A 23,418-nucleotide genomic window follows, 5' to 3' on the forward strand; every position below is an offset into this window, starting at 1 on the left:
CCAAGAGTGGCTCCCTTCTAGCAAGGGTGCAGAGCAGACATGCATCCCCTTTGGGCTGTGCGTGGACCTGTGATGTGTTGTCACAGCTGAGCACTCAAGCCATGGGGCAGGTCCTTGCGCTGGGCTAATGAAGAAACTTTCCATTTCCTCCCCATATTAATCAGAAAGTGCAAGATACTGTCCTATTTGGAAAGTTTTCCTGCTCACTGTCCTTTATTTCCCTCTGGCTGGATCTGTCTTCCCCTTTCTCCCAATCCTAGTCTGTCACTTAAAATGCTTCATGTCCCATTTCAGATTTTTTTTTATCCCAGTGCAAGGTTTTTACTGTATGCGCTATGGCTATTTTAGGTTCGAGGAGTGCAGAGAAGGGAATGTCAGAGTTGCCTTACCTTCAGGCTCTTGGAAGGAGGCACACCAAAGGCCTTCCGAGCCACCGGTGCCACATGTCACTGCTGTAGTAGAGCCAGGAGCATCCCAGGGGCACTGCTGTTGCTGCATCCTTGCTGCATCTCTTGCAGAGGTGTTGTTTATTTGGTCTGGTGGTGAATGCAGATGATGCTGAAGATGTGTCCAGCCTCAAGAAGCTTTGAAGAGCCAAACTTCTTGAATACGTCTTACAGGAGTTTCATCCTATCATCAGGTGTTAGCCAAAGCAAGGTGAATGCTGAGCATTACTGTCTCAACAAGGAAAATGTCACAGAGTCCAAGTCCATCTACATCCATGGCAAGGAGATGTTGCAGAAAGTTTTTTGTGAATAGAAAACGATCAGTCCTCAGGTGCTCCAGGACAGGGGTGCCAGGCTTTTCAACAGCATTTTGAGTCTGTCTGTGTGAGTAGAAACCCTTTGTTGTGATGCACAGGCTGAAATTGTGCTGGGACCCACAGCTCCTTTCTTCATTTCTTTTTGCTTTTACATGACAAAAGCTCTTGTTGTCTCCACACATCAGCATGTACTCGATTTGCTGCTCTGGGGATATTTTGCTCTAGATTTAGGATGTGTTTGTTTGTTCAATTCAAAGTATAAGGATTTATTTCCCTTACCTCCCCCCACCCTCTCAAAACAGCTCTGGTGCCTCCTCTCACCACCTTGTCACCCTCTCTTTTCTGAAAGGAATCAGACTGCCCCTGAGCTAAGAATTTAATTTGAAACTCTGTTTCCTGCTGAATACACAGTATAATGTGCAGAGAAAGGGTGAAATTACCTCTGCACTGCAGTGGTCTTGATTAGAGTGAGCAGAAACTAAGACAAGAAGTAAACCAGTAAGAGCCTCTTGAGAAGAAAAACGTTAAAGCAGGTATTAGGTGCAGTGAAATAAAAACCGCTAAAAATAATCCAGATTCTTAAAGTTTTCTGTTCCTGAAGTCATAGGAGTTCTTCTGAAAATATTTTTTTAAATTATTTAAACCTTTGGAGCAAGTAAGAACAGGAGATTGCCAAGTGAACAGAAGCCCAGAGGTAAATCAGAAATGGGCAAGGGTCAAAAGAAAGATGTGTCCTCAGGACATGGACCCTTCTTCAGAAGAGGGAGGAGAGAAGGAGAAGGAGACATCCAGATGGGTAGGAACCCTCAGCCAATTGCTGCACTTTTATGAAGTCCTTGAAAGCTGCCAGTGCTAAAAGGCTGTCTCTGAAGTTGGGAATTGTCTCTAGTTTCTTGTCAGGGATCTCATAAAATTGTCCGTTCCCCACAGTGGTGCAAGCAGTATCTCCAGCACCACCGTACTGCATGGCTCAAGTTAGGTGGGCAACCACATCCTAAGGTACCTCTCCCCTATCGCCTCCCTCCCCCCAGAAGCAAAGTTAATGCCTCTGCTATGGGCTGTTGGACTGAGCACACCTCATGTCCCGTCTCAGCCAGAACCTCTTTCCAAGGAGAAGCTCCCTAAATATGCCCCCTTCTCCCTTTCATGTAACCCAGACTGCTGCCTCCCTTGCACTAGATCATATGACAGTAGCTGGTGGGCTAGGGGGCTCTGGTTGGGTCCCATTGCTTGGCACAGGACTGGCAGTGGTTGAGGGAGGCACGCTGTCCACAGAATCTCCTGACTGAATCTCAGGGGTCCTCTGTGGGCTGGGCTCCTCAGAGTGGTCCATGTTGCCTTGGACTTCCTTCCCTCTTTGGATCAGCTGCTCTAAGGTCTTGGGCAAGGGGTAACTCAAGAAACGCTTCAGTTTGGGCTGGAGGGTGCCTACCACATATTGGATAATTTCCTCCTCATCTGCATCAACATAGAGGGTCTGGTACAAGTCTCTCTTGCGCCAAAGGAACTGGTCCAGGGGCTCCCCCTCTTTCTGGGGCAAATCTAGCTCCCTTTTGATAGCATCCCTAGTCAGAGTCCCCTCGCTGTACTGCAGGAACTCTTTCTTGAACTCAACCCAGTTCTTGACAGAGTCCTGCTTGTATTCCCACCACTTTTTAGCTGGGCCGTTCATATGGTTTTGGATCTGAGACAACCAGTACTCCTCTGTTCCACCCACCTGCTTTAAGTATTCCTCCAAGTGGCTCAGGAACTCCCGGGGATCCTCAAAGACCTGGGTCTCCACTGGGGAGGCTGGGGCATCCTCCGACACAGAGACCCACTGATAGGAATCATGGGCCTGGGGGATGCTGGGCACCTCCCCAGGAGGAGGGGTCAGCGCATACATTTGGCTCATATCAAGGGCATAGTCATAAATCTCCCCCTCACTTGGTCTTATCTCTGGGCCTCCCACCCCAACAGACACAGTCTGTTTGCCATGGTCCCCAGGACAATATTTGCCTCCCATGGACTCCAGACGGTCTGCCCACTTCTCCAGACGGAAAAAGACCTCCTTCCAAACATTCATCTCTCTCTTGACCCACCTCTCCAGGTGGGCAATGGTTTCCTGGCACCTGGCCAGACAGGCCTTGATGGACTTCTTCCACCTTTGGTTATCAGTTGGGACATGGTCCTCTAAGTTATTCTCTAACTTCCCCACCGATTTCTGCAAGCCTTTCAGCTCGCGCTCCACCTGCTTGGAGACCTCAGACAGGAGGTGCCGGTGGGTCCTCCTGACATGCTCCAACATTTCTGCCCTGCATTTCCCTATCTGCAGGATCACATTGGGCTTGTTGGCAACTCCACGGTGCCCCTGGAAGGAGTGGATGCCCGCACTGGTGACATTATCCAGCTGCATGGCTCCGACCGTGCGAGTGTCAAACACAGAAAGGACTGGGTTGCAAGCCCTGGCGCTAGAGCTGGCTCTCAAAAACCCCACCACAACACTTCCCAAAAGACACACAGAGACTTCTAAACCCCCCTCAAAGGACTTTCTGACACAAACACAACCAAATCAAATATCACCGCAGAGCGAGATGTTCGGTCCCTGTGGATCCCAGAGAGAGTTGTAGGTAAATTTCTCCCGGTGCCCAGCTGGAAACGCCTGTCTCACGTGCTCAGGGTGTCCCAGAGAGAGCCAGTGTCCTCCAGGAACAAGGAGAGGAGTTCGCTAAGATGTCCAGCCCCGCACGCGTGCTTGCTACCTGCTCATCCGGAGCTGAGAATCTCAAACGGCAGAGAGTCCCCGCTGGAGAAAAACACACAGAGATGCACACAGAAGCCGGAAGCTGCTGCAAAAATCCCGGTGATTTCTCCTCCGGTAAACTTGGCGAGTCAAAAGCGCTTTCACTAGAGATGCAAAGAGCTGCTTCTCTTCCCTGTCTGAACTGCCACTAGTCCAGGCTCTTCCATCTACTTATACCCCACACAGCTCAACATGTGGGTGGTGCCCTGCCTCCTCTTGCACTCTCAGCACAGCGTTCATTGGAGGAAAAGCAAGGCCGGTGTCTGTGGCAACCCAGATCTTGGCAGCCTCCCCTCGCTTCCCACCCCCTCGCGCACGCCCCCAGACTCGACGCGAGAAGCACTTGAAAGGTGCTGGAGACAGTTGGGCAGATGGATGAGTAATCGCACCTTCCGCCTTTCAGATTGCAGGAAAAACACTTATTCATTCCACAACTATTTACTCAGCAAGGTCATCATTAGCATGGTTCCCCTGGCAGGACTCGCGGAGGGGGAGATGAGGAGGAATTCAGTGTGTCACACCAAGACAGACGCCCACGGGCCCCCCGCACGCCTGCACATGCGTGCACACACACACACACACAGAGTGAGCTCACTCGTAATGCAAATGCTTGCAGATGGGGGTAAGTCAGCAGGAAGAAAAAAAAAAAAAAAGAGAAAAAAGAAAAGAAAAGAGGAGGGGGGAAGGAGAGGGGGAAACACTCAAAGGAGCCACTTCAGTACAAACTGGAGCACGCTGGACTTTCTAAAGCATTGGTAGGTGGGAGTCATCCCCACTGCTTAATTGCACCAGACCAACCCCTATCTTGGGATTATTCAGTAAGGGAGGGGGACAGCATCCTGGATTTTACACCAAATTAAATCCGCCCATCAAAAGCCTGTTCCGTACTTAGCTTGAATCAGATGTTTAATCAGTTAGCCAACCCACAAGTGCAGATGAAGCTACATTTGTTCTTTGCTCTTGACAAAGCAGGAAAAGCCAACCATAAAAGGAGTCCCCGGGTCTTATATAAGCCAGAGATAAAGGATTCCCTAATCAGAGAGTTCCCTGCCGGAACACCCTTGGAGAGGTGCTGGGGACATCCGGGGCTTCTTGTCCCCTCTCAGTGACAGTGTCCGGAGGCAGTGGGATGGTGATTCATGAATATCCCCTAAAAAGGGGTTTCAAGCCTGCTGCCAGTGGGGAGATGCCTTGCCTCCGCGCAGGGTGGTAGGCAGTGTGCCAGAGAGGCTTAGGATGGCTCCCCACTCCTGTGGCTCGTGGCCACATGTTTCCTGGTGGGATTACAGCCAGCCTGGTAACAGCAAAATGTGGAGGAGATGGGTGGTCTTTCAGAGAAGTCCTGCTGAAAGGAGCTCTCAGTGACCCTATGCATTTGGTTAAAGCAGAGTCCCTTTGGAGCAAACTGGTGGTGATTAAGCTGAAGGGCATGAGGGACAGGGGTCAGGACTCTCTTCCCCCCTATATCCATGTGCTGCGGGAAGGCACGTGTCTGTTCCCTACCAGGAGATGGCACATGGGCAAACATTTCTGCTGTATGGCTCTCAGGTGAAATGGTGGTTGTTTAGGGCAGCAGCAAGCTGACAAAAGGGTTGCATGGTTTGGTTGAAGGTGGGGAATGCCAATGAGTGGGGAAGGGGATAAAAGCCTGAGGGTGTTAATCAGAATTCCCAACCCAGCAGACACTCCCAATGCCACTTCATCCCCCACGCATACTGTGACAATGATATGACTGGCAGAGAGCTATGTCCTCTGCCTTGCTTACTTCACTTTCATCCAACTTTCCTGAGCACAAGATTTTTGTACATCTATGTTTGTGTTTAGAAAGGGTCAAATGTCAACCACCTGAGGGTTTGGGACAGACATGGGGCCTTGTACGCTGTGGTGTCTACACCCCAGAGAGTCCACCTTAAACCTGCATTGCCAGGAAGAGACCACATGAATTGGGAGAGACTGTGCAATCTGTGTATCTCTGGATCAGTGCAAAGATATATTCTGAAAGGTTTTCACCCAGAATCCCCAGAAACGACCCATAAGAGATTGCCAGAGGATAGGGACAGGTTATAGACTGGATTTAATTTTGCAAGGTAACCTGATTTTAACCTCACCTTGTTGTGTCAAACACCAGACTCTGGGATGAACTGGCTGTAAAACCTACCCCACCAAATCTGTTTCTTTCCAACCCCTGCTACATCTCTTCCCTTCTCCCTTAGTTTTCACTGTGGGGGGATACATCACAGTCTGAATGGCCTCATTTGGTGCTTAGGTCTGGTCATAGGATTTCAGGATTATTAAGGCTGAAAAGGACCTCAGGAGGGCTCTAGCTCAACCTCCTAGTCTAAGCTGGGTCAGTTACTGGGTCAGATGAGGTGGTTCAAGTTTCAGATATTGAAAACCCCAGGGATGGGTATTGCACAACCCTCTTTGGGCAACCTCCTCCACTGTCCTTAGAGGGAAACCTTTTTCCTTAAACCCAGATTGAGTGTCTTGTTTCAATTTATGCCCGCTGTCTCTTGCCCTCTCACCAGGCACCTCTGTGTATGGCCTGGTTCTGCCTCCTTGATAACCTCCCCACAGGTGGGGGGAACTGCTGTTAGGTCCCCCTGAAGCCATTGCTTCTCCAAAATGGGCAAGCCCTGGTCCCACACCAGGCACAAGCCAAGTGCTGTAACCCTGGCCATCTCAATGGCCTGTGCTGAACTCCTTCTAGTTGATCAATGCCTTGTACTAAGGGATTTAAATGTGGTTGCATCAGCTAGATATGGCCTAATACATCCTGAGTAGAGGGGGATAATCGCTTCCATTGATCTCCTGGCTGTGCTCATGCTCCCACAGTCCAGGATAATTTTTTTACTGCCAGGACACGCTGATGGATCATGCTCATCTCACTGTCCCCCAGCACTCCCAGGCCCATTTCTGAGCCCCAGCCAGTCAGTCGCTGCCAGGGACTCTTTCTTCCCAGGCACAACATTTGTCCTTGTTGAATATCATAGGGTTTCTGTTGGCCCTTTCCTCCGGTTTATCCAGGTCTCTAGGTTCATCTCATCCTGCAACCTTTCCACTATGTCTCCTCCTAATCTGTGTGCTCTTCTTCTTTGGTGACGGTGGGGGAGACAGGAGAGGCAAGGAGGAACGGGGGTTTTCCTTCTGGACCTGCTGGGGAATGACTTGCTGATTAAGACATAGTGTTAAGCATTTTCATTGTATTTCTAATTAAAGTAAGGTGCGTGGGTAGAGGAGGAGGAGAGAGGGGAGCCGGAAGCAAAGGGAGGAGGGAGACTTAGAGTGCTGGGAGCTGATGGGGAGAGGCAATTTGAGGCAGACAGACAATTTCCGGGCACAGAGAGACAGACGGGCATGGAAGGACAGGAGCCATGGACAGGGGCAGGCTGGGGAGGAGGCTCTCATTGCCACAGCAGCTTTATCTCACAGCTTCACAAAGAGGCAGCCAGAGTCCTGTTGAAATTATCTGTCTGGCCTCAAAGGAGCTGGCAGCAGGATGGATGGAGGATAATACAGGGCTTGTGGTGCTCTGGGTGGCCACAGGAGGTCCAAGACAAGGCAAGGGGAGGCAAGAAGAGCAGAAAGAGAGGTGGGAAGTGAGTATAAGGGAGAAAGAAAAAGGGTGAGCTGTCAGCAGGGGTACTTTCCTCCAAAACAGCTGAGCAGGAGGAAGGAAGGGAGAGAAAACAGCGAAAGTCACATGTCATAGGTCAGCAGGGATGGTGTCAATATGGGTTCTCTCCCTAGACCTTCCTGAACAGTTTTAAGGCACAGTAGATCAGAATCAGCACACACACACCCCCAACAAAAAAAAAAAACAAAAGAGCAGAGAGAAAGAGAAAATCCAACAGACTAATTACAGGCAGACAGAAGGAGTATGTGGCAGCAAGCAGCAACAGAAAACCCCGGTGCGGGGAGGGAGATGAGATGAAAGGGACACTGAGCCGTAGCCAGCACTGGCACCTTCCCCAGTGCTGTCACATCAGTGCTTTGCAATGCAACCAGAGCCTGGTGGCACTCGCGCCTTGCAGCCGTTCAGGATGTGGGCTTTCGCTGCATCTTAGAGCAACCTTGATAGGGTTTGGGTTTTTTTTTTTCAGTTGACATCCCTTTGCCACCTCTTCTGGACGAGTGTTTCGCCCAGATCTATCTTATGGCAAGATATGCCACTTCTTGGAGATGAACTTGAACTGTGAGCCAGATGAACCTGGTGGGCGAGTGAGAAGGGGGGGATTCCAGGGCTTGGGAAAGTTTATGGTGTAGCTGAGTTGTGCTGTCTTTTAGCGCCTTATGCTCAGAAGAGTGCTGTTAGATGCTGTATTACCCTGCTGTGATGCCAGGGTCCCTCCCCAATTATGCATTTGATGTGCATTGCGTTCCTTCTCTGAATTGCTGTCTGGAGGAACCTGTCTTTCACCAAGGACTCTATGAAATGCCTTAAGTTAGAAGTCTGAAGGCCGGTGTGCAATTACTCCCATACTCTTGCAGGAACTAATTTCTTCTACTGGTGAACAAGGGATTTTCTCTGTTATCCTATATCTGCTGTGCTAGAATTTTCCCTTTCACTTGCAGAATTGCCTTGTTGTTCTACAAGAAAAAGAAAAGAAAAGAAAAAAAATGAAACAATGATCCCTCCCTTCTGCCTTCATGCCTTTTTCAATCCCTTTTGATACACCTATAGGTTACCAGACAAAGCTGGCCAGTCATTTGTTTGGTAGCAAAACCGCCAAGAAAAGAATAAAATTTAGAGAAACCAAGGTGTTGGGTTTTTTAATTTGTTTTAAAAAAAAAAAAAAAGGAGAAAAAGAATAACACATTTAATTTACACTGTATGTCTCTATTCATCCATCTCCAGCACCGGAACACTTTATTGCATTGAAGCTGGCACTCACAATGCAGAGTTTCGCATTGAAAACAGGGTTCGCGTCAGTGGCTGCATTGTTCCAGGCCACCCATTGTCCTCCATGGCTGGGGCCCACACGTCACTTGCTGGGAGGGTGGGGAAGCAAGCGGGAAACTGAGGGCAGCCCGCTATCAATATTAACAATAATCATAATAATTATTATTGTTATTAGTGCCTCTCCTTCTGGTGCAGAGGAGCCTGCAAGTTCTTTCTTTTTTTCTTTTCATCTGAAAAGCCCTACTTTGTGGGGAAGGTAGAATGCTTTGTTTTCAGACTAAAAATATATTCTGCATTTTATAGCTTTTTTCTCCCCTTATTTAATGGGATGTTTGTTATTTTCGTTTCCTCACTGGGCAGAGGAAATGTTAATGAGTGCCTCCTTGTGCTGCATTTGCCTCCTCACGCAGAACAAGAAAGTCAAAGGAGGCGTCGGTATTTTTCATGGCAAGAACCTGAACTGTGCTGTTGGCTGTTATGACCCTCATGAGGTCAACGCAAATAGAAAAACATCTCCAAATGAACTTCATTTTCCTCCTGTGCACATCACTGATGAGCTGGTAGAGTACATTTGTTGCTAGCAAAACAAGCTAGCCCCATGTCAAAGGGCCTGATTCATACCCGGTTTACGAAATTTCATCTGGCTTTATGCCACATAGCTGAAAGCTGAACTGGCCTACGTTTGGCCACACACTTGACTTTCCCCCCACCTTCCCCCCTTTAGGGTGCCCCTCTAAGTGTTCTAGTAAAAGTTTCTGAATTTAGTGCTTTTTGACTCGTCCTCAGCAGTAAACAGTGTAAATCACAGGTCTGCTAAATAAGGAAAAGTGGTGGCGTGACTGTGAAACTCATAGCCCTGGTTCATCTCCCGGCATGTCTGGGCTGATGGAGTCCCACCAGTCCAGGAGAGCTGTGCTCCTCACTGTCTTCCAGGATGATGAATCCATGCCTCTCTAAGGACCCACCCTCCCTGCAGCCCTGACCCTGCTTTACCATGCCTATCTGGGTTTAACATTTCTATCTAAGTTTAACATTAACACCCCCATGGAAGGGGAGATGAGGTCCAGTGATGATGGTAGAGGAGAACTGGGAGATCACAGCCACACATGGAAAACGGGACATCACCCTTTTTGGTGGCAGATTGCTGTGCCGTCAAACCATACCCTTGGTCATGCAGTGAGCTGGGGAAGGCTGGGCAGCCATGTGTCCTTGGCAGTACCAGACATACACATGAGGAGCGAGAGGTTCAAACCGCTCTATGTATTACCTGCTCCTGCTCCTCAGAGCCATCTTGCTGTTCCCATGGGTGAGACTGTCTTAGTCCCTCCTTCACTTTCTCATCACCTTCATGGATATTTTTCTCCTGGTTGAGGGAACATGGGAAGGGCATTAGGGGTGGTGGGAGCTTGGTTTTCTACCAGTGAAGCTGGACTGGCTCATGGGAAGATTTCAGAGCTGCAGACTTCCTGCTACAGGCTGTGGGGAAGGGGAAGCAATGGGAGATTCCTGTGACAAGCTTGACTTCACTTGCTGCTGGCCTCTTCCCTCCACACAAACCCAACACGCAGCCACTGCATCTTCCTGGGTGCCTTTCAGAGGAGGAGAAGCCATAATAGGAATATTGCCTTGCTGTGGTTGTTAGCAGCCGGTCCCAGCCCCATGGAAAAATCCACCACAGCCCCCTTTCTCCATTATATTACATAGTCCTACCCGTCCTGTGAGCAGAGGAAGCTAAGGAGTGCTCAGACAAAGCAGTCCAGATTTGGAGGAGATGCAGAAGCCTTTTTCCACATGGTATTGTGCAACAGCAACAAACGCCATGTTTGTTTGGACACCTCCACGCTAACCTCATTCTCAAATTCCCTATTAACTTCCTTCTGGCTGACGGCCCTAACCTGGGCTAGAGAGCTCCAGATTCATAACGGGGACACACTAAGCAGAATTTTCTTTTTTCTGTATTCAGGTCTAGATCCCTTCATTTGCAAATCGGTATAGTCTAGTCTTCTGTTCATCCAAAAATACTCTTCTCTGCCTTAACCATGGATCAGTTATTGCCCTGCTGAATAGAAGGGTAGTTTTTCTCTCTTCAGGCACATATAAACCCCGCCTAAATGTTTTATTTACCCTCATTTGCACTCGAATCCCAAAGCAGTTTCAAACTTGCCTACCCCAGCCTAGCTAGGATTTGGCAACATCATAGGCATCTTTTGACAGGACCCCAGGCAGGTTTGAAGCCATGATCTGCCTAATTTGGTGCTAGGGTTTCAACCCACGTCTCCTCAGTGCTGGGACATTCCTAAAGGAAAAGAAAATGCTAAATGCATTATTTCAACTCATTTTGTGGACATTGTTTACTTGTTTGTTTCTTGTAATGCTTGGACGGCGATTTCCTCACCTATGGACCATGAACATCCTGCTTCGATGGTGGGGTACAGAGTGTTCTGCCTCCCCCTTAATAGGAATGTGTCTGGCTCTTTGCCGTGAGCTCCATTAAGGCACCACAAAGGGCACCAAAGGGACACAGGGCGTTTTCGTGGTCACGGTGGGGGATGAGGTTGCTCTTGCCAGCCAAATCCATGTTTCCAGAGCTCTGTCCACAGACACCTGTCAGTTCTCAGCTAGCTGTTCTTACAGCCACCATCACCATGAGGCCATAAACTAGGCTACTGCTCACCTGGTTTTAGCAGCTGTATCCCACTCAGTGGTTACTTGATTTACCTTTTTCCAAATTTTTCCTTTTGTTTCTCATTCTAAGCTATTTCTCTTATTTTCTTCTCCCCAGGCATCATTGTTAACAAAGGATTTCCTCTAAGCATCCTTGCTTTCTGTTGCTAATCTCTCCTAGCCATGGGGAGCCACAGCTTGAGTCAGTGCAGGAGTTGTGTCCCCTTGGCTGCAGATAACAACAGAGCAGCTGCCTCACGTGGTAATGGGGAGCCTGCATCACTAATACAGAAAGGGTAATGTTAGGTCACTTCTGAAGGGAAGGGAGCCTCATTCAGCACATCCTCATCCCAGTCTAATTCAACCAGCTTTTCCATTTCCATTATTTAAGTCCCTGTAAATGAGAGATGGATAATTAGGGACAGCGGGGAAGCTCAGGGGAAACAGGAACGTGAGAAGCAAGCAGCAGACTGTACTAATTTCTTCTTTCTGAATGTACGAGGCCCCAAACATCACTAAAAGACATATTAGATCAGGGCTAGCAGTAGCTGGGGAGTGAGCTGCTGTGTAAAGCTCTCTAGGAGCTTTCTCTTCCCCAAAAAAATCTTTAGCACAGTGCCACAGCTTCCCAGTACACCAATATCCCCACAGTGAACACAACTGCTCTGAGTGGCTGGAGATCACCAGGCCCATGGGAGCAAAGCACTGCAGAGGCTTCACATCTCTGCACAGAGAAAGGTGTGTATTTGGGCACATGCAACACGTAGGGTGGACTAGGAGAAGGTGAACATGTAGGTCCTGTTTAGAGCTTGAGACCTGGAAGATCCATGGGACAGGGGCTACAGGTCCTGCATGAGGTGCAGTCTGTTCTGAGACAGCATGAGTAGGACGATGGCAGGGGAGGAGGCACCATTTAAGGATGGAGGATTAAAAAGCATAAATCTGGGACAGAAGTGATCCTGACACAAGGCTTTTCCTTGCTAGTGTCTCCCCACATGATCATGGGAATTTACTCAATCTCCCTTCTCCTTGTAGAGGTTGTCTCTCAGGAGGGCTGGTCTTATCTGGATAGAAGACAGCTGAGAATGGAAGATTTTTTCCCATGGATTTGTTCAGCCTCAGCAAAGCCAAACTGGGGGAGAAAAAAAAAAAGAAGAAAAGAAAAAAAAGAAAAAAAATAGATCAGAGGCTGCAATTGTAGCCGGGTTTCTTTATGCCTGATTTTAGTGAAAGGTCTCTAAGGAGTGAAGAATGATTTTTTCATGTCCCTCAGACATGACCTGTGGTGAGATGGTCCTGCTGTAGGGCTATGGGGATGGGATAGGCAGCACTGCCCTGTTGCTGGGCTTGTGATTTCAGCCCGGCAGATGCTGGGGAGGTGGTGGCAGCTCACTCCCAGCACAATAGGATTTAGCTCTCCACGGGTCCTTTCAGGAATGTTGCAACAGAGAAAGGGAAGGATGTGGGGGGAAGATGCAGTGGCATCCAGCCAACCAAGCCAACGCTCCTCTGCTGATCGTCACCATTTCTCCCCGCTTGACACAAATGGTGGCCTCACCACTGACCTTTTCAAAGAAATCCCAGCCCATGCTGTGGGGGAGGACGTGGTATCCTGGATTTCCCACCTCACACCCCCATTTTCTGTTTTTCATCAGTCGGGTTTGACTGCGGGGAGGAAGGGGAGGGAGAGGCAGCAGCTCCATATTAATGGGTTCCTTAACGAGAAGCCCGACAGAGGTTAGTGTCCATCCCTGCGGCCACATGAAGCACCTGAGCTGTCCCTGAATGAGACACCGAGGTGGGTGGGTGGGTGTGGGAGAAGGGGTGAGTGGGATAAGGGGTGAATGGGAGCAGGGAGAAGGGAAGACAAAAGGGATGAGCAGTGTGTGTGCCAGATTGGATTTGCCGCACGCTCCTGCCTTTCCCTCACCTGCCTGCACACAGCGAAGGGAGACAGCCGGCTGCGTGAGCTTTGCAGGGGGTGAAAACAGGCGAAGGCAGCACCCCTGGAGCATTGCTAAAATAGGGTTGTTGTGGGCATGGTTCCCCAAATGTGGTGCCTGCCTCGGCAGGGGATTTACAGTCATCTTTCCTCCTCCCCAGGTTCTGCATCAGGGAGGAGGAGAGGGAACCTGCAGTGCTGATTTGCTCAGAGGCTGGAAGGCTCTCTGAAGTGATGCTAGTGCTTAGTGACTTTGTGAAGGAGGGGAAAACCCTGACATGTGGAGTTCTATGACCCCCACAATAAACACATGCAGACCCCTCCGTCCCATCCACCGCTTGCTCGCCAAAATCCTCTAACTTCCTCCCCAAGTTTTGCACATGATGGATGTGCACCATTTGTCTGCTCTGTTAAGTCTTGTGAGGGCAGAGCAGTCTCATCAGGAAACCCCCATATTTCGGCCAGAAGTCGTGCAGGAAGCTGACTGGACAACAGTCTCCACCCAAAGCTTTAGTTCCAGGAACAGGGGGTCTTAAAAGCATGTTTAACACCACTTACATTATTAACAAGAAGGCTGTCATTTTCCAGAATGTCTGTATGAAGTTTAACAAGGGCAAGTGCTGGATTTTGCCCCTAGGGCTCGGCAGCCCTGGCTGTACAGACAGACCAGGGAATGAGGGGCTGGGGAGCAGCTCTGCAGGGGGACCTGGGGGCTCTGGTAAATGGCAAGTTGAACACGAGCCACCAGCATGCCCTGGCAGCCAAGAGGGCCAGCCATGCCCTGGGGGGCACCGAGCCCTGCATCGCAGCTGGGCGAGGGAGGGGGGATTGTCCCGCTCTGCCCCGCGCTGGGGCGGCCTCACCCCGAGTGCTGTGGGCAGGGTTGGGAGCCGCAGGACATTGAGGGTATAAAGCTACTGGAGAGTGTCCAGAGGAGGCCACAGAGTTGGGGAAGGGTTTAGAGGGGAAACCGTACGGGGAGCAGCTGGAGTCCCTTGGGTTGTTCAGTCTGGAGCAGAGGAGGCCGAGGGCAGCCCTCATGGTGCTCTGCAGCTCCCTCCCGAGGGGAGGAGGAGGGGCAGGGCTGGTCTCTCCTCTCTGGTGACCAACGCCAGGACCCGAGGGAATGGCAGGAAGATGTGCCAGGGGAGGGTTAGGCTGGGCATTAGGAGAAGGTTCTTCCCCCAGAGGGTGGTGGAGCCCTGGAACAGGCTCCCCAGGGAGGCATCACGGCACCAGCCTGGCAATATTCCAGAAGCACTTGGACAAGGCCCTCAGAGACATGGTGTGAATTTTGGGTGTCCTGTGCAGGGACAGGAGTTGGACTTGATGATCCTTATGGGTCCCTTCCAACTCAGGACATCCTATGATTCTATGAGAATAGTGAGGGGTAGGGTGCCCTTCCTGGGAGCTGCGGAAAACCACATTCACAACATTTCTTTTAACTAGCACATGAATTGTGATTTCTTCACATCTTAAGAATTCCAACCTCCATTAGCTAACTAGACCAGCATCTTCTGCAAGAGCTTTGCCATTTTGCATAACTGATCAAACATCCATCAGGCCAGACCAAGGTATAGCTCAGAATATATACCCCAGGCCTTGCATCCCATATCTTACAGGAAAGCTAACGTCATCTCTCTGCTTCAGTCACATACAAAGCATAGAGATCCCAGAAGGAGTGACCAAGCCTTCCCCCCACCCAGAAGAGCTTCCTCAGGTTTTTGCACAGGACACAAGGGTCCAGACCAAGAAGGGATCTGAATTCACATCATCCAGACTGGCCACCCCTGTTCACTCACCCTGAGAGTGCCTTATATCTTTGCTCAGCCCCATAAACAGAGGATTTCCCCATCAAGCCCTGTTAGGTCTGGATGAGTGTGCATTGTAGCCTGGTAGAGTGCAGAGGAGACTGTGGAGGCTCAAAAGGCAGTTACCCAAGAGCTGTGAGGTAGAGTATTGCTTGACCTCTGAAAAGACACCTTCCTTCCCCTAATTCCTCTCCCTCCCCTAATGCTATAGGGAGGATGGGGACACCTCTTTAACAAGACCTGTTGTGACAGGACAAGGGATGGTTTTAAACTAAAGGAGGGTAGATTTAGACTGGTTATAATGAAAAATTTTTTTACAGTGAGGGTGGTGAAACCCTGGCCCAGGTTGCCCAGAGAGGTGGTTGATGCCCCATCCCTGGAAACATTCCAGGTCAGGTTGGGCGGGGCTCTGAGCAACCTGATCTGGTTGAAGATGTCCCTGCTCACTGCAGGGGGGTTGGACTGAATGACCTTTAAAGGTCTTTTCCAACCCAAACCATCCTATGATTCTATGATTCTACGAATCTGGGGACTGAACAACCAGCACAGAAATTTTTCTTTCTTCCTTCCTCATTTCCTTTCTCCAAATATTTGTGCAGATTGCCTGTGGCATTTAGAACAGCTAAAATTATCTCAATTAAATATCTCCACTGTTTTCCTTTGTTCCCTTTTTCTTTCTGGCTCTTTCCTTCCAGGCAGCTGGAACACGTTCTTTAGATACTTTTTAAAAACAAAAGAAAAAAACCCTACCCCGAACACGCAACAGCTAAGACTCATGTAACTTTGGTTAGGCTTTATTTAGAAACATGGACAAAATAGATGATGTGAAAAATATGAAAAGACCCATTTCCCCAGTCTTCATTATGGGAAACAGGAGAGTAATCTTATTAACCTAGTCCACCGAAGTCACCCTTTTGTAGATTACAGGTCTCCTGAAGCTGTGGGAGAAAGGGCTAAAGGGTCGTGCATTGATTTTGGGGGCATGCTTGATACCATAAGGTAGGAACATTATAGCGCTGCTGTGCTCTGGGATGTTCCCCCTGCCTGTCCACATGTTCATCATAACAATATCTGGCCCTTTTTATTGACCCCTCAGCTTTGCAAATTCCCTGCCAATCTGTTCTGGGAGACAAAATTCCTCCCAGCATCAAATTTGGCAGCTGTCTCATCCCTGTGCCTGACAGCATGAATCACCAGAGTTAAGTAACAAACCCATTTATACATCAAGATACCATCACTGTCCAAGCAATCATTCTTATGCTTTTCAATGTGAAGCCGATTACTCTGGATTCTGCCTATACTCATCTTATTCCCCCTCCCTTGTTCCCTAATTTTCCTCCCAATAACTTCTGGATGTTTTGCAAAACAAAGAAAAACTTCAGAAGGGGGCTGGGATGCTAGGCAGAGTCAGAAAATATTTCCCAACCCCCAAGAAGGGTTGTTTACTACTGATTTTATGAGTTTCTGGGAAACCTCTCAGGGAATCTCACCAAACCCTGTTTGGCAAGAACAAGCGGATTGCTAATGAGGTAGTATGCCACCTGGTTTGTGTTACAAATATACCTACATACCCACACATACTTTAATGTACCTATTATTTTTACAAGGGTTTTCTTGGTGCTGTTTTTCTGCATCCTTAGTACCCGTTTTATTGCTCTGGTCTGTTGACAGTTATTAAAAGAGTGATTCCTGAATGCATTCAGTTTATCCTTCTGAAAATGAAATTTTGATGAGTTGAAATGGCAGTGGGCGAGCCGTCTTGAAAGAAAGATCTGGGGAAAGCATAGTGCATTGTGAGTTTGTGGAGGCAGAGCGGGAGCGGCAAATGTTTTTAAGCCTGGGAAAAGCAACAGGACTTGTACGCTGAGCATAACTGCAAGACTCTGATATTCAGCAACTGACACAAAACAAATTTAGGGCAAGACTTGTGACTCTCAGTGCTTAGGTCCAGGAGAAGACTCTCAGACTAGGTGTTCTCCCGCTCTCTGGTCAGCCTGGATCCTTGGAGGACACAATCAAGGGCAGGGCTGTTGCTCTGTCTTTTCTGCACAGTAGCTGAGGTACCCCCATAAAGCTTAGAAAGCTCTGCCTCACATACATTCCTTTGCCTGGTTGGAAACAAGAATTTGATAAACACAGACCTCTGCATTTCCAAATCACCCCACCACTCTGAGTGAAATACATCCAAGATCTCTCAGGTCTCTTTCTTTGTATAAAAGAGTCACTAGAGCAAAGAGTAAAACTTAGGTTTGCCAGCAAAGAGTGATTCAGACTTGGGGAGAACTTAAATACCAGGTCTGGGGTTTGTCCTTGCTCTGTGTCCCTACCAGTGAATATGTGGGCATTTCACTACAGGGCAGATATTACAAATTTTCACCCGGATTCAGATAATTTCTCTTAGGCAGCAGTGGGAGCACAGCCTGCATCTCTCCATCCAATGTACACGCTTCGAGCACAGGGATACTGCACTTAAGGGCAGAAGTGCTGTTATTCATAGCCAGGAATCCCAAGAGCCAAACCTTAAATGAAAATTCTAAAGAACACCTGCTGGACCCCCTGACGAAGGACTGGCTAACCATCTCAGCGTCTTTTAGACATCAGACTTAAGAAGGGAGAAGGAAAGCGCTATGTGACAGGCATGGTTTGGCAGCAGGATTTCATTAACTCTGTTTATCAAAGATGCATTTATCTCTCCAGAATAACAACTGAGGCCCCATGTTCCATTCTCCTTAGTACATCCCCTCACAGCTATTGCAGTAGGTAGCAAGCACCCGCAGTCCCCTTTGTGCCATTATCTCATTTTTTTTCCCTAACATATTAAACTGCCATCAAAGATGAGGTTTGCAAACATAGTTTGTTGCCTACTGGAGCCTTACGTTTCAGAGCTATTGCTGCTGCTGTTGCATATTTTGTAGAATTTCTTTTTCAGGCGGTCCATTTTTGCTAATGGGTTCTCTTGGGGGTCTGTTGAACTGCAGGGAAAATGGAGGCAAGAAACCTTCCTGCTGGGAGACCTTTGCAAACCTCAAGGAACCTTTTTCAGAAACAGGAGTTCCATGTTCTTAATGAGATCGTTTTCAGAAAAGTTTGGAAGAAGAGAAAGAAGAGAAAATAGCGACAGCAAAATAGAGATAATCACTAAAAATGCTTTTCAAGTAAACCAGAAGCCCACTCAGAGTAATGAGACAGAAAAATTTCAAGAAACCTAAAGGAAGAACATGTGCTTTATTTGACACATCAGAGCCGAATCAGTATGTGAAAAGGAATAGCATCTCGACCCTGCAGTTGTCTGTCATTCCCCTGGCACAGGTAGCTGGGTTAAGAGTGGAGAAATAGGACAAAATCCCATCAGTGGCATAGTTTGGTGCCAGGAAGTCTGCAAGGAAAACTAAGATTTAAAACAAATCTGATGTGCTGAGTTGGGTTGAAAAGGTCAGCTCTCTGCACCTACATCTGGTTGATGCATTTACCCCCCATTAAAAAAAGAGTGCACTCAGCAAGGGGTGATGAGCCCATGCTGGCCCACAAAGGCCAGCTTCGTGCCTTTCGACATAGTAGTTTTCTGCATGGGAGTAATGCGATAACTTCTGAAAGCTGCATCCGGCTGATGCCAGATGGGTATTTTAAAAAGCACTGGAAGATCAGTCTTGAGTGCTGGCAAAACTGGAAGAATGGGAGGAGGAAAAGTGGAGACAGAGGGATCTCCTGTCATCTGTCTGACGTGGCCAAAACCTCAAACACCTGTGTGGGAGTGGTAGATCAAACAGTTAATGGCATGAAATGACACCTCCGGCACACCTCTGCCCATCGTGCCAATGTGGTTTAACAGGCTGACACTTCCCTAATGTCACAAGAAGCCAGGGCATGAGTATAGAAAGGTGCCAGAGAAGATGTACAAAAGAACACCTAGCTCAAAACCCAGTCTGCAACATTTTCCATGAGTTAATGCCTGTAGAAGAGCATAACAACAGAAAAAAGAATGTAATGTCGTATCACCAGATACTCTCTTAATCTCCAGCGATTTGTGGCTCAGGCACTGTATGAACCAAAGCAGGTAATTTCATATCTGCACGCTCTTCATGGAGTTTTTTCCTTCCATGAATCTGCTTAGTCAGCTTTTTAATGTCTGAAAACTTCAGGGATCTGTAATATCTTACGGCAGGGAGTTGCACAGATAAACAGTTATTGTTTGAAGAAACTAATTTTTCTTTGTTCTGAGCTTGACACTTGCTCATTTCAACTAATAACCCTTCATCAGAAGACACGATAACCAATCAACCCCTAACTACTTCTCTCTAGATCCTATAACATCTTTTCTTTTACCCTTTATTTTTCCAGACTGAATAAAAAAAGATTACAGGGCCATTGCCTGTGTGGAAGTGACTTTATTACCCCTTTCCACTGAGTAGGAATCCTTCACATCCTTCCTGGGATGGGGACACCAAAACAAAACAGGCAGCATTCAAGACGTGAATGAAACGGTAATTTTTGGAGGGGGAATGAGGACAGCTGAGAGAGGACAACAGGGAACAGAGTATGGAGAACCCACACCCTACAGATCCCCTGGTGCAAAGGACACAAAACCGACCTGAGGAAACCACAGAAGGAAATCAAAGGTGAAGCACAGTACTACCTATCAGAAAGTTTCTGGCATAGGGGGCAAAGTGGGGACAGAGATGGAAAACAGGACTGTCTCACTGGGGGAGATAAGTGTCACAGGGACATGGTATTTTTCCAGCAGGAGATCGCGGTCGCTATCCATCTCTTTTTCATGACAGCGGATAGGCTGTCTAAGCAGTTTTCCCAAGTCTCTGCATTTGCACCATCCAACACTGAGCTGGACATGTGTGTGGTAGGGAGAGGTATCCACAGCTTTGGCCCAGAAAAGCAGCATCTGCTAAAAGCAGCAATTTCAACCTGCCAACAAGACAGCCAGAGCAGTCATCCCAGCTTCATTCCTCCTTCTGCTTCATTCAGTCCCCTTGGCAGAGCTGCCTACAGAGCTCCATCCCCTGGGTCTGAAATGAGCCAGAAGGACAGGTTTAATTTCTTTCTCTTCAATGAAGGGAAGTCTAAGCTTCCACCTTCTTCCATCTGACATGTTAAATTGGCAACGCAAGTCTTCCTTCTGACAACTTTGTTCATAGACTTTTAGTTGTAATGTTTACCGTCTGAATAAGCCAAGTTCCCAGCAAGTCAGCTTCTCAGGTTTCTAATTTAACTGCAATATAGCACTTCCTTCAAGGCTGGTTCTTTATAAGATCCTTCACTTCATTGTTTCCACCAGCACTGCTAGCATTTGCGAAGTGGTAGCGTAGCTCATCTTTCAGTAGGAATTTTGTACCCAGCTGAAGCTTGAGTATTTCCGTCAAGGCAGAGTGGGTTGTAAAATACCACAGTTGCCATGTTGGGATCATTTCTTCCTGTCTGAGGAAAGCTGGTGAGAAACAGAACTGCTTTGGTTTCTGCAGTTGCTTTCCTTGACAAGGAGAAAGCTGGTGAAGCAAAAATGGGACATCTGGAAAGGCAGAGCTAAGTCATGGGTGAGCCAGGCTTCCACACGAGCTGACATGGCAAGTCTTCCTTTCCTAAGGAGAAACCTGCAGATGGCTCCTTGTCACCCTTTCACTTACAGCCAATGGGGCATGAATGATGTAGGCTCTATGGAGTGACAGCTTAGTCCAGCCTCGCAGAAAATCTGCTTGTAGGGGTGTTATCTTTGGAAATGTAGCTGTAAGAATTATTCCTAACTAGTGCATTTATCCACCAAAGCCATTCTCATTCAACAGTCTTTAATAATTGTTCACCTTATTGGTCTCTCACAGTTGATGTTTGGGCCAGGTATTTAAATGTAGGCTTAAGCATTGGTGATAGATCCAGAGAGAGATGCTGAATGACCAGGTGGAGCTGTTCTTTCTAGCTTATTGAATGTCCTTCAAGCCGAATGGACTGTAGCCACACTCACGTGATCTTCTATGGGGCATGTCCCTGTGCCATTTTCAGAAACAGAGAACTGGACAAGATAGACCATTAATCAGACCTAGGAGGGCACATTTTATGTTCTTGAGTGCCTGGTGCTTTTTAAGAGGCCCAAGAGCATTCAAGCCGTCATCAAAGGGCTGAAAGATGTGAGATGGGTCATAAAGGAAACCTACAGTCCTCTGGAGTAGGACCTGTGGGTCAGCTGGGATAGCCTGAGGTATCACAAATAGTACTGAATGTGTATATTTAGGCAACCTGAAAAGAGTTGTTGCGGTGGGATTGTAATTTGAGATAAAAGGCATGGTTCAATTCCCTGGAGGACAATAGGCAGGTCAAATTCCAAAGGCTTTAAGGGTTCCCCAACTCCGGGTGTCAAGACAAGAGTCAAGTGTCTACCAAGCTAGTGTGAACACTAAAGCTCTGAAAGATAATTATGTTCCAACAGGTTTTGTGAAAATTAGTGTTATAACAGGGCTGAAGTAGCTCAGTTGGGAGAGCGTTAGACTGAAGATCTAAAGGTCCCTGGTTCAAACCCAGGCTTCAGCAGCCTTTTCCTGTAGGTTTTCTTATGCCCAGTGCTGGGCTCGCCAGTACAACAGAGACATGGAGCTACTGAGGAGAGGCCAGCAAAGGGCCATGAAGATGATGAAGGGTTGGAAGCATCTCTTCTGCTGGGAAAGTCTGAGAGAGCTGTTCAGCCCAGAAAAGTATCAGGGGGTATGCTAACAGTGTATATGAATACCTGAAGGGAGGGTGCAAAGAGGACACAGCTAGGTGCTTTTCAGTGGTCAGCAGCGACAATGGGCACAAAATACAGCACAGGAGGTCCCCTATGAACATCAGGAAATACTTTTTACTGTGCGAGTGATGAACACTGGCTCAAGTTGCTCAGAAGGGTTGTGGAGTCTTCGTCCGTGTGGGTATTCAAAAGCTTCTTGGACATGGTCTTGGGCAACTGGCTATAGGTGCCCTGCCTGAGCAGGGGGGTTGGACCAGACGATCTCCAGACATCTCTTCCAACCTCAACCATTCTGAGTCTATGAAACAGGGGCATAGTTTACAATTCAAGGGCTTCAGCAAAAATAGTGATATAAAGGGTTGGTTTTTTTTGTTCCCTCAACCTTCAACTGCCTGTTCCTAGTCCTATGTCAGGGAATGGCCTCTAAAGAAGTAGTGATGTTGAACCACTGGTGTAAGGGACCATGCAGGAGATTAAAACTGTAATTTGAGAAAAGGAAAAATACCCTGTTGAAAAGAGGTAATTTTAATATGAATCACAGCTGACCTTGAAGCAATTTCTCTTCCTAGAATTTGTCTTTTCCCAGGCTAAAGAGTTCTGGTATGTCTACTTGTTGCTCATACGGGAACAGCTCCAGACCTCCGATGAAGATTTCTACCCTTTTCTGAACATTTTCTACTCTTAAGCTGGGTTTTATAAGATTATAATCTTCAATGAGCAGGCACCCCAAAGAGTTTTATAACTGTCACTGTGTTTTGCATTTTGTTCTCCATTCCTTTCTGCCTAATTCCCTATCTGTGGAATCCTTCGGGCAAACAGCAGAGGCAAGACCTGAACTGTCAGTTGTGCAAAAACAAGAAGTGAGAAGTAGTGAACCTTTGACTATTGATTTCTCAAAGATCAACCCCAATACTCATCCAGGCTCTCCTCCATAACAGGGCAGAGACCTCTTCTTTCTCCCTTTCATTCTGGCGGTGCTCTTTAACCTCTGAATGTACCCCTATCAGATCCTGCAGCACTTCTGGGAGATGAATTCCCTGATCAGGATATGGATAATGATTGTGTGTGAGTCAATCACATCATGACCTGCTTAAGCCTTGAAGAGGTACCATGGGTCCTGCTGGGCAACCTCTGTGGCAACAGCCACCCCCCACTAGCAGGTAGGGCCAGAACATGCATTGCCCTCCCACATAGCTCAGGAAATATAATGCTGTTCACCCATCACTGCCCTTTGCAGACCTGACGTACTCAGGCAGGATCCTCTGGCTCAAGGATGCACCAACTAGAAAATGCCTTTCCTTCGACTCTTCACCTGCATTGTCTATGTCCGCATCTAAATTGTGAATGAGCTTCCTGGTCTCCAAACTGGGTGACAGTAGGTCAGAGCCTCCTGTATGATTCATATGCAGGATTAAATTATTTCAAATTTCGTATATGTCTGGGGCCTCATTTTGTTATGAAAACAGACCTCAGGCAATTGTGTATGTGCATCCCAGGCATTGCCCTCAGGTTTAAGAACAGTTTACACACTGTGGCTATGTTGAACTGCCCTGACCTCATTTACCACGCTGAAGAAATGCAGCCTTGGGCCCTAAGGGCAGAAGCAAATCAGATACCAGACACAAAGGTTGTGAGTCAGAGAGCAGTGGGATGGCACAGGCAGTCCTGCTAAATAATACTTTGACCTGGTGCTAGCTTCATGGTTTAACAAGTGTGCTGGAAATCTAAATAAGGACAGTGCTTGGGCTTGAGCACGGCCCAGTGCTCCCGCACACTGCTTAAATGTGCCAGCTCATGCTCTCCCAGGCAATGTCCAGACACTGTTCAGGGGA

General features: G+C 47.9%; 1 protein-coding gene and 1 non-coding gene across 2 annotated transcripts; one reads left to right on the forward strand and one right to left on the reverse strand.

The window, feature by feature from the left end:
* Positions 1-395: 395 nt before the first annotated feature.
* Positions 396-3,673, reverse strand: ARC (activity regulated cytoskeleton associated protein). Its single transcript, XM_075086201.1, has one exon. It carries the CDS (start codon positions 3,156-3,158, stop codon positions 1,944-1,946), a length of 1,215 nt encoding a protein of 404 aa, XP_074942302.1. The 5' UTR covers positions 3,159-3,673; the 3' UTR covers positions 396-1,943.
* A 17,647-nt stretch (positions 3,674-21,320) lies between these two features.
* On the forward strand, positions 21,321-21,393 carry TRNAF-GAA (transfer RNA phenylalanine (anticodon GAA)). Its single transcript has one exon. It is a non-coding gene; the product is annotated as a tRNA-Phe (tRNA).
* The last annotated feature ends 2,025 nt before the right edge of the window (positions 21,394-23,418 follow it).

This window comes from Phalacrocorax aristotelis, chromosome 2 (genome assembly GCF_949628215.1).
Source record: "Phalacrocorax aristotelis chromosome 2, bGulAri2.1, whole genome shotgun sequence".
Lineage (NCBI taxonomy): Eukaryota > Metazoa > Chordata > Aves > Suliformes > Phalacrocoracidae > Phalacrocorax > Phalacrocorax aristotelis.